This window comes from Schistocerca cancellata, chromosome 5 (assembly GCF_023864275.1).
Source record: "Schistocerca cancellata isolate TAMUIC-IGC-003103 chromosome 5, iqSchCanc2.1, whole genome shotgun sequence".
In the NCBI taxonomy this organism is placed as follows: Eukaryota; Metazoa; Arthropoda; class Insecta; order Orthoptera; family Acrididae; genus Schistocerca; species Schistocerca cancellata.
Window position 1 is genome coordinate 325,548,310 of NC_064630.1, and position 12,077 is coordinate 325,560,386.

The following is a 12,077-nucleotide window of genomic DNA, read 5'->3' on the forward strand; positions in this document are numbered from 1 at the left end:
GTGTTCATTATACGAAAGCGTGTAATCAGAATAATTGCTGGACCTCATCCAAGATCATCTGGCAGACACTTATTTAAAGAGCTAGAGATCTTTACTGTAGCCTCACAATGTATATATTCACTTATGAAATTTCTTATTAACAATCCGAACGAATTCAAAAGTAGTAGCAGTGTACATGGCTACAGCACTAGGAGAAAGGATGATATTCACTATTCAAGGTTAAATCTAACTTTGGCTCAGAAGGGGGTAAATTATGCTGCCACAAATGCCTTTGGTCACTTACCTAATAGCATCAGAAGTCTGACAGATAGCCATATAGCATTTAAAAGGAAATTAAAAGAATTTCTTAATGGCAACTTCTTCTACTCATTAGATGAATTTTTGGATATAGTAAGTGGGTAATTTCCCCAACCCCTTCCAAAAAAATTAAAAATATTAAGTGTCATGTAATATTTTGTGTAATGTAATATCTTGTATAGACACCTTTTATTAACCTGACACGTTCCACATCATTACGAAGTGTCGTATTCATGATCTATGGAACAGGTACAAATCTAATCTCTAATCTTCGTGAATGAAAGACAGAAGTGGGCAAAAAATAACTGTTCCAGAAGTACCCTTCGGCACAAACCGTGAGGCTGCCTGCCAAGGGTTGTGGAACATGTAAATTTTTCATTAACGCACAGTACGAGGGGCGTTCAATAAGAAATACAACATATTTTTTTCTCGGCCAGTTTCGCTTGAGGAATTGCGGAATTTGTTGTGGACCGTCGTGGAATATCGCCGCTTCAGCCCTTATAGTTTCATATAAATATCCTATACAGGGCGTAGCCTTCAAAGTGGCGTCTGTAACGAAAGTGCGTTCCAAGAAGAGGGCTATTACTGAGTTTCTCTTGGCGGAAAACGAGGACATCGTAGATATTCGAAGGCGCTTGCAAAATGTCTACGGATACCTGGCAGTGAAAATAAGCACGGTGATTCGTTGGGCGAGGCGCCTGTCAGCATCGCAGCAAGGTCGTACAAACCTGTCCGATTCTCCGCGCGCCAGCTCGTCGCACACAGCTGCGATTCCTCATGTGTTGCAATGTGTGAACACTCACATTCGAGGTGATCGACGGATCACAATCAAAAAACCTCGTTGCGCAACTGAATATCGCATTTGGCAGTGCTGGCACACTCGTCACCAGTTGGAGTACTCGAAGGTATGTGTCCGCTGGGTTTCTCGCCGGCTATCAGAAGACCATAAAGAGCAACGAAGGACCATCTGCGTGGCATTGCTTGAGCGTTACGAGGCTGATTGTAACAAATTTTTGTCGAACATCGTCACAGGCCATGAAACACGGGTTCATCACTTCTGACTGGAAACAAAACGACAGTGCACTGAGTGGCGCCACACCAAATCTCTCCCAAAGGAAAAGTGCAAAGCTGCGCCCTCAGCCGGCAAAGTCATGGCGATGGTCTTCGTGGACACTGAAGGGGTTGTCCTACCCCATGGAGCAACTATCGACTCTGAAGTGTATTGTGCTACACTCGGGGAACGGAAGAAACGACTTCAGTGCGTTCGTCGTCACAAAAATGTAAAAGAACTTCTCTTCCAAACTTCACAGAGGCTCCCCTACAGGAGGGATTCTGTGAAGTTTGGAAGGTAGGAGACGAGGTGCTGGCGGAATTAAAGCTGTGATGACGGGTCGTGTGTCGTGCTTGGGTAGCTCAGATGGTAGAGCGCTTGCCCGCGAAAGGCAAAGGTCCCGAGTTCGAGTCTCGGTTCGGCACACTGTTTTAATCTGCCAGAAAGTTTCGGTCCATCACTTGTTCTCGGACTGCAGGCACAGACACGACGGTGTAACATTCCTTACGATGGTCAAAGGAACTTTGACGTCATGTATGCCTGTACTCAATTTCGTACACAGTCAATAATGTCGTTATAGTGCCGCCTCATTATCTTCCTAACAGTTCATATGAGAACCACAAATCTTTTCAGTCTACATAAACAGTTTATCAGGAGAAGCGTAAGTTGACCTCAGACGTTTCGGGTTTAAATAAATGATTTACTACACGAGTCGAGCAGCCATCTTAGGTTGTTGACGGACGCCACTGAGTGGTTGTAAATAAACATACGCTGCCTGGCAGAAAAAGTGAAGAAAAGTCACATCCGGACGCCCCACAAATGTCGATAGTGCACGATTCGACCAGCCACCTAAAAACAGACCCACAATTTTCAAACTGCGTCAGTTGCTGATAACACTTCTTCCCACTTCACAGTGATCGCTCAACATCTAACGCTGTTCACGCCCCTTATACGCCCCACCACGACTGATAACAACGCTGAACGAGAACAGCTCCAGTGCCCTGTGGAGGTAGTTCTGCCTGACGCGGAGAGGTGCAGTTCTAACCATTGACGAACGAACCGAATGTGTGCGCATGTACGAAGTTGCAATCTGACAACGTCTTCCAGGAACTCCACTTTTTCTGCCAGGCAGCGTTTGTTTATTTACAACCACTCAGTGGCGTCCGTCAACAACCTAAGATGGCTGCTCAACCCGTTTAGTAAATCATTTATTTAAACCCGAAACGTCTGAGGTCAACTTACACTTCTCCTGATAAACTGTTTATGTAGACTGAAAAGATTCGTGGTTCTCATATGAACTGTTAGGAAGCTAATGAGGCGGCACTATAACGACATTATTTTGAAAACTTTCACTTCCAGCTATCAGCACCGATCCAGTAACGATGGAATTTTACCCAATAACTCTACTTCACCAGAAAAGCGCGAGGAAACATCGTCTTATAAGTGGACACGACAGTGGTTTTCGTGAAGTTTTCAGCCACCCCTGAACACCAAAAGGCTCCCGAAGAAGATACCAGCAGAGGGGCGGAAACGTAGAGTTTAAGACAAGACGTCTGAATAGCAATATAACGCAGCCCAGTCACCCAGAAGATTTTACTTTGAGTTCTCGTGTACGGTTTTATAGGCATTCAGAAAATCTTCTGTCTAGATTCGGTGTATAGCGCTTCTTCGAATACTCATTTTTTACGCTTGACGATGAACTGATTTTCTTGGAGTCACTTAACCATACCTATTGCAGCCACTACGTTTCCTGCAGAACAACAGCACAAAGATGCCCAAACGAGTTAACAACTAACACCCAACCTATTTCTTCAAAATACTAAATCTGTCTACTTGCCACTTCAGTCAACAAGGCTGTTTAATTAATCAAACTATAAATCTTCACAGAATCTCTGAACTATAAATTTATGTGTGAGAGGTTTGAAAGGTGACAGTAAACGATGGACAATTTCAAAACGAATTCCCACGGATTTGTTGATGAGTTCAGTAGTGCTGTACCAAAACTAAATTCTGTTCAACTTGCGTGTCGGATGAAAACTGAAATTTAGAAAAATTGCTTGTTTCTCTAACCTAACTGCACAAGGCATAGACCCTAATTCTAGTGAACCATTCAACTATATGTCCACACAAACAGTGGATGTTGGTGATGACGGCAGAGGAACAAGTTGAACCAGAAGAATGATGTTACTTTGTCTCTCAATGTATGCCATGTTCAGTAAACATATTGGCAATGTGTATCATGATTTGTCTTATCGTACGTAAGTGTTCATGGCTCTCAGGAACTATAATGAAAAGAAGTATTTGCAAATCATTATACAATATAGCAAAAGTCTTATGTCATATGATAACTTGATCATATGTAAATCTATAATAGATTGCAACAGTCATATACTGGAAACTCATTACTGTTATTCCTGCAGGTGGAAGCAGCGGCATGGGTCAGGCCCAGAGCCAGTCTGGCACCGGCGATTGTGCAGACTGCTTCCCTCTCGGTGGCGGCTATCCAGGTCTCTTCCCTCCACAGCCACAAATACTGCGCCCAGGAGAACCCATACCAGGTGTACCAGGAGTACCAGGATACCCACCAGGCGTTAGACCAGGTGAAGGTGTACCTGGATACCCACCAGGAGTTCGACCAGGAGAAGTCGTACCAGGTGTACCTGGATATCCTCCAGGAGTACGACCAGGAGTTCAGCCAGGAGCACCAGGATACCAACCAGGGATTCGTCCAGGAGAAGGTGTACCTGGATATCCACCAGGAGTCCGACCAGGAGAAGCTGTACCAGGATACCCACCAGGAGTTCGCCCAGGGGAAGCAGTACCAGGAGTACCTGGATACCCACCAGGAATTCGACCAGGAGAAGCTGTGCCAGGCCTTCGACCTGGAGAAGGCGTACCTGGGTACCCACCGGGAGTCCGACCAGGTGAAGCAGTACCAGGTGTACCAGGATACCCACCAGGTGTCCGACCAGGGGAAGCTGTACCTAGTGTGCCTGGGTACCCACCAGGAGTTCGACCAGGGGAAGTAGTGCCAGGAAGGCCAGGATACCCACCAGGTGCCAGACCAGGAGAATATGTTCCAGGTATACCTGGATACCCACCAGGAGTACGACCAGGAGAAATGGTGCCAGGTAGACCAGGATACCCACCGGGGGCTCGGCCAGGAGAAAAAGTACCTGGATACCCACCAGGAGTCCGACCGGGAGAAGCAGTACCAGGTGTACCTGGATATCCACCAGGACTTCGACCAGGAGAAACTGTGCCAGGTGCCGTGCCTGGGTACCCACCGGGACTCCGACCAGGAGAAGCTGTGCCAGGTGTGCCCGGATACCCACCAGGAGTTCGACCGGGAGAAACTGTGCCAGGTGCCGTGCCCGGGTACCCACCCGGACTCCGACCAGGAGAAGCTGTGCCTGGTGCACCTGGATACCCACCAGGAGTCAGACCGGGAGAAGCTGTACCTGGAGTACCTGGCTACATACCGGGAGCTCGACCAGGAGAAGCTGTACCAGGTGTGCCCGGTTATCCACCAGGAATCCGTCCAGGAGAGGTTGTTCCAGGTGTACCTGGCTATCCTCCAGGATTACGACCAGGAGAAGGTGTACCTGGGTATCCTCCAGGAGTTCGACCAGGAGAAGGTGTACCTGGGTATCCTCCAGGAGTTCGACCAGGAGAAGGTGTACCTGGGTATCCTCCAGGAGTTCGACCAGGAGAAGGTGTTCCCGGATATCCACCAGGTGTCCGACCGGGAGAAGCTGTGCCAGGTGTACCAGGAGTGCCAGGATATATCCCCGGAATTCCAGGAGTGCCAGGATATCCGACTGGTCCCCCCAGACAGCCACCTTACCCACCAGGCGACATAATGCGGCCACCGTCAGTACCAGGCTATCCTCCAGGATATCCGGGCACTGTTCCCGGAGAGAGGATTCCAGGTGTTCCGGGATTGAGGCCGGGAGCAGTTCCGTCACCACCAGGGGTACCCGAAGGCCGCCCAGGGATGTATCCGGGAGAAATTGTGCCAGGGGTTCCGGGCGTAACACCCGGAGTACAACCAGGCATCTATCCGGGAGTGCCCGGAATCCCAGGTCAGCTACCGGGCTACCGTCCAGGAGAACCCATTCCCGTCGGACCGGGAGATTTCGGTTACCCTCCCGGAATTCGACCGGGAATTCCCGGCATTCCCGGAAGAGTACCCGGTGTCCCTCCGGGATACCCACCCGGTATCCGGCCACCTCCCGCCGAGCGACCCGGCGTCCCACCTTATCCTCCCGGTGAAGTACCGGGAGTACCCGGTTACCCGCCGGGTGTCCGACCGGGCGTCCCGGGATACCCCACAGCTCCGCGACCCGGAGAAGTACCGACCGGACCCGGCGTGCCGGGGTACCCTCCCGGCGTCACACCGGGACTCGTACCCGGCGTACCAGGTGTCCCCGGTTACCCTCCCGGAGTACCCGGTATCCCTTCCTACGTTCCCGGCGTTCCAGGCGTTCCCGGATACCCACCCGGAGTACCGGGTGTCCCCGGATACCCTCCCGGAGTGCCTCCAGGGGCGCCCGGTTACCCACCCGGAGTGTCTCCGGGCGCACCCGGTTACCCGCCCGGAGTGTACCCGGGTATTCCCGCCGTTCCGGGCTATCCCCCCGGCGTCGCCGTACCCGGTTACCCTCCGGGAGCGTACCCTCCGGGAGTGAGGCCGGGTGAAGTTCCGGGTGTCCCCGGCGCGCCCGGGTATCCCCCGGGAGTCGTACCGGGCGTTCCGGGCTACCCGCAAGTACCGGGAGAGCTGGCGCGCGTCCCCGGCTACCCAGGAGAGGCGGGAGGTGACGCTCAGGCCCAGACGACGGTGGACCGCAAGGAGAACGAGACGCGCGCGGCGGCGTCAGCACAGGGGGCGCTGGCGGGCGGTGCGGCGCAGGCGCAGGCGCAGGTGAGCGGCGCGGCCCGCGCCGGGGGCAGCTTCCAGGCGCAGGCGCAGACGGGAGACCGCGGCCGCGGCACCGGCGCACAGGGGCAGGTCGAGGCGGCTGGCCAGGGCGCGCGCTCCACGGCGCAGGGCCGCGCGGGCCGCGGGCAGGCGCAGGCGCAGGTACCCCACACTGCTCTCGCTAAGTTATCGTTTTAGTTTGGTGAGTGCTAATAACTTAACTCTAAGTTTATGGCCGATAGGTGAAACAATTTTAACGGATGATCAGAGTGTATTTAGATGTGAACGTACAACAGTGGACAATATATTCACTTTGCAGAACTGAAAAGAGAATTTAATAATAAGACACACGTGGCCATGATTGACTTTGTCAAGGCGTTTAATAGTTTAAACAAGGCAAGAACTCTGCTCAACAATACAAGAAATTCAGCTCTCCGTGCTATTCTATCCTGTGCAAGCTTCTCCATCTCCAAGTAACTACTGCACCCTACATCCTTTTGAATCTGCTTAGTGTATTCATCTGTTGGTCTCCCTATGCGATTTTTACCCTCCACACTGCCCTCCAATACTGACTTGGTGGTCCCTCGATGCCTCAGAACATGTCCTACCACCCGATCTCATCCTCTAGTCACATTGTACCACGAAATCCTCTTCTCTCAAATTCTATTCAGTACTCCTCATTAGTCACACGATCTATCAATCTAATTTTCAGCATTCTTCTGTAGCACAACATTTCGAAAGCTTCTGTTCCCTTCTTGTCTAAACTATTTATCGTCCATGTTTCACACCCACACATGGATACACTCCATACAAATACTTTTAGAAAAAAATTCCTGACATTTATATCTGTACCCGATGTTAACAAATTTATCTTCTTCAGAAACGTTTTTCTTGCCATTGCCAGTCTACATTTTATATCCTCTCTACTTCGACGATCATCAGTTATTTTACTCCCTAAATAACAATACTCGTATACTACTCTAAGTGTCTCATTTCCTAATCTACTTCCCTCAGCATCATCTGATTTAATTACACTACGTTCCATTATCCTCGTTCTGCTTTTGTTGATGTTCATTTTACACTCCTGCCATTAAAATTGCTACACCTCGAAGATGACGTGCTACAGACGCGAAATTTAACCGACAGGAAGAAGATGCTGTGGTATGCAAATGATTAGCTTTTCAGGGCATTGACACAAGGTTGACACCGGTGGTGACACCTACAACGTACTGACATGACGAAAGTTTCCAAATGGTTTCTCATACACAAACAGCAGTTGACCGGCGTTGCCTGGTGAAACGTTGTTGTGATGCCTCGTGTAAGGAGGAGTAATGCGTCCATCACGTTTACGACTATGATAAAGGTGGGATTGTAACCTATCACGATTGCGGTTTATCGTATCGCGACATTGCTGCTCGCGTTGGTCGAGATCCAATGACTGTTAGCAGAATATGGAATCGGTGGGTTCAGGAGGGTAATACGGAACGCCGTGCTGGATCCCAACGGCCTCGTATCACTACCAGTCGAGATGACAGGCATTTACTCCGCATGGCTGTAACGGATCGTGCAACCACGTCTCGGTCCCTGAGTCAACAGATGGGGACGTTTGCGAGACAACAACCATCTGCACGAACAGTTCGACGACGTTTGCAGCAGCATGGACTATCAGCTCGGAGACCATGGCTGCGGTTGCCCTTGACGCTGCATCACAGACAGGAGCGCCTGCGATCGTGTACTCAACGATGAACCTGGGTGCACGATTGGCAAAACGTCATTTTTTCGGATGAATCCAGGTTCTATTTACAGCATCATGATGGTCGCATCAGTGTTTGGCGACATCGCGGTGAATGCACATTGTAAGCGTGTATTCGTTATCGCCATACGGGCTTATCACCTGGCGTGATGGTATGGGGTGCCATTGGCTAGACGTCTCGGTCACCTCTTGTTCGCATTGATGGTACTTTGAACAGTGGACGTTACATTTCAGATGTGTTACGACCCGTGGCTCTACCCTTCATTCGATCCCTGCGAAACCCTACATTTCAGCAGGATAATGCACGACCGCGTGCTGCGGGTCCTGTACGGGCCTTTCTGGATAATGAAAATGTTCGACTGCTGCCCTGGCCAGCACATTCTCCAGATCTCTCACCAATGCAAAACGTCTGGTCAATGGTGGCCGAGCAACTGGCTCGTCAGAATACGCTAGTCACTACTCTTGATGATCTGTGATATCGTGTGGAAGCTGCATGGGCAGCTGTACCTGTACACGCCATCCAAGCTCTGTTTGACTCAATGCCCAGGCGTATCAAGGCCGTTATTACGGCCATAGGTGGTTGTTCTGGGTACTGATTTCTCAGGATTTATGGATCCAATTTGCGTGAAAATGTAATCACATGTCAGTTCTAGTATAATACATTTGTCCAATGGATACCTGTTAATCATCTGCATTTCTTCTTGGTGTTGCAATTTTAATGGCCAGTAGTGTATAGCATACTTTGAAGACTCTGTATATTCCGCTCAACTGCTCTTCCAGGTCCTTTGCTGTCTCTGACAGAATTACAGTGTCATCGGCGAACCTTAAAGTTTCTATTTCTTCTCCATGTATTTTCATTCCTACTCCACATTTTTCTTTTGTTTCCTTTACTACTTGCTCAATATATAGATTAAATAACATCGGATATAGACTAAAACCCTGTTTCGCTCCCTTCCCAACCACTGCCTCCCTTTCATGCCCCTCGATTCTTATAACTGCCATCTGGTTTCTGTACAAATTGTCAATTGCCTTTCGCTCCCTGTATTTTACCCCTGCCACCTTCAGAATTTGAAAGAGAGTATTCCAGTCAACATTGTCAATATCTAGAAACGTAGGTTTGCGTTTTCTTAATCTATCTTCAAAGATAAGTCATAGGATCAGTATTGCCTCACGTGTTCCAATATTTCTACGGAATCCAAACATATTTTCCCCAAGGTCGGCTTCTACTAGTTTTTCCATTCGTTTATAAAGAATTCATGTCAGTATTTTGCAACCGTGACTTATTAAACTGATAGTTCCGTAAATTTCACATCTGTCAATACCTGCTTTCTTTGGGATTGGAATTATTACATCCTTCTTGAAGTATGAGGGTATTTCGCCTGTCTCGTATATCTTGCTCACCAGATGGTAGAGTTATGTCAGGACTGGCTCTCCCAAGGCTATCAGTAGTTGTAATGGAATTTTTTCTACTCCTGGGGCATTGTTTCGACTTAGGTCTTTCAGTTCTCTGTCAAACTCTTCACACAGTATCATATATCCCATTTCATCTTCATCTTCTTCCATTTCCATAATATTGCCCTCGAGTACATCGGCCTTCCGCAGACCCTCTACATACTCCTTCCGCCTTTCTGCTTTCTCTTCTTTGCTTAGAACTGGGTTTCCACGTAAGTTCTTGATATTCATACAAATGGTTCTCTTTTCTCCAAAGGTCTCTTTAATTTTCCTGTAGGCAGTATCTATCTTACCCCTAGTGATATATGTCTCTACATCCTTACGTTTTTCCTCTAGCCCTATCTGCTTAGCCATTTTGCGCTTCCTGTCGATTTCATTTTTGAGACATTTTTATTCCTTTTCCTGCTTCATTTATTGCATTTTTATATTTTCTCCTTTCATCAATTAAATTCAATATCTATTCTGTTACCCAGGGGTTTCTACTAGCCCTCGTCTTTTTACCTACTTAATCAGCTGCTGCCTTCACTATTTCATCTCTCAAAGCTACCCATTCTTCTTCTACTGTGTTTCTTTCCCCCATTCTTCTCAATCGTTCCCTAATACTCTCTCTGAAACTCTCAACAACCTCTGGCTCTTTCAGTTTATCTAGGTCCCATCTCCTTAATTCCCACTTTTCTGCAGTTGCTTCAGTTTTAATCTACAGTTCATACCCAATTGTGATCAGAGTCCACATCAGCCCCTGTAAAAGTCTATTAATTTAAAACCTGGTTTATAAATCTTTGTCGTACCATTATATATCTATGTGAAACCTTTTGGTGTCTCCCGGCCTCTTCCACGTATGCAACCTTCTTTCACGATTCTTATACCAAGTGTTAGCTATGATTAAGTTATGCTCTGTGCAAACTTCTATTTTATTCTCTTCCTTTTCCTTCTATCGAATTCCAGTCCCCCATGACTATTAAATTTTCGTCTCCCTTCACTATCTGAATATTTTCTTTTATGTCATCATACATTTCTTCAATCTCTTCGTCATTTGCGGAGCTAGCTTATCCGCACTCCTATCTATTTATTCATTATTAAACCTACTCCTGCATTACCCCTATTTGATTTTGTATTTATAAACCTGTACTCAAATGACCAGAAGTCTTGCTCCTCCTGCACCGAACTTCACTAATTCCCATTATATGCAACTTTAACCTATCTGTTTCTCTTTTTAAATTTTCTAACCTACCTGCCCGATTAATGGATCTGACATTCCATGCTCCGATCTGTAGGACGCCAGTTTTCTTTCCCCTGATAACGACGTCCTATTGAGTAGTCCCCCCCCCCCCCCCCCAGCAGATCCGAATGGGAGACTATTTTACCTCCGGGATATTTTACCCAAGAGAACGCCATCATCATTTAACCATACAGTAAAGCTGTATGCCCTCGGGAAAAATTGCGGCTGTAGTTTCCCCTTGCTTTCAGCCGTTCGCCGTACCAGCACATCAATGTTGTTTTTGTTAATGTTACAAGGCCAGATCAGTCAATCATCCAGACTGTTGCCCCTGCAACTACTGAAAAGGCTGCTGCCCCTCTTCAGGAACCATACGTTTGTCTGGCCTCTCAACAGATACCCCTCCGTTGTGGTTGTACCTGCGGTACGGTTACCTCTATCGCTGAGGCAAGCAAGCCTCCCTACCAACGCCAAGGTGATACTTAATATGAGACAAATAATGAAATTAAATTTGCAACAAAAAATTGGCGAGGTGGAACTAGGACTTGCACGCAGGGGGCAATATAGAGAGAGTTCATCCATTCCAGGAATCGAGTATATCGACAATTTTTGCCTGTTATCGTCTTTGATACTGGCGAGACATCACTTCCAGGAATTTCAAGACTTTCGAGAATGTTTCAATTTGAAATCTGAAGTCAAATAATAAATAACAAAAGAAATATTTTTATTTGACATAATAAAAAATTGATAACTTTCGGATTTCTTCCTTTGCTTGTACTGTGAAGCTTTGCTTGTTGCGAAATTTCGTGACTCTAGGTCACCGGGAAGTACCCTTCACTTTTTGATGTATCAAAATGGGTGATATAATTCGTCGTATGTTTTAATTGCACAGACTTAGAAGCTTACATTTATTACAATGCCAAGAGACCTTACAACTTAGTATGTGACATAAATTTAAATTTGTTATGTCTACACTTTCCCGAGAAAAAGGGGTCTTAACAAACGGACGGACTGTCAGATAACAAATGAGAAAAAAAATTTTCTTGTATTCTAACAACTTTCTGATTTTTTCCCTTTAGTTGTACTGTGAAACCTTGTTTCTTGCCAAATTTTATGATTCCACAAAGTACCCTGTATGTTTTGATGAGTGAGTTTGCAAGTGTCAAAATATGTTATATAAATGTATGTATCTGCAAACTGAGTTGACTTAGAAGCGTACATTTATTATAGTGCCTAGGGACCGTGTACCTTAATAAGCGTCATAAATTTCACCGTGAAGCGTCTACCTGTTCATGAGAAAAAAGCGTTTTTAACAGGTGAACAGACAGTCGGGCAGACGGACATCGAAGTGATCCAATAAGGATTCCGTTTTTACCGACTGAGG

At 47.1% G+C, this 12,077-nt stretch overlaps 1 protein-coding gene across 1 annotated transcript in view; it reads left to right on the forward strand.

Annotated features, from left to right (window-relative positions):
* The window catches only part of LOC126188135 (collagen alpha-1(III) chain-like), a 212,571-nt gene that overhangs the window by 153,254 nt on the left and 47,240 nt on the right, over positions 1-12,077 (forward strand). The window contains exon 5 of the mRNA XM_049929626.1: positions 3,769-6,434. Coding sequence (XP_049785583.1) covers positions 3,769-6,434 — 2,666 coding nt within the window. The remainder of the gene's footprint in view (positions 1-3,768; positions 6,435-12,077) is intronic.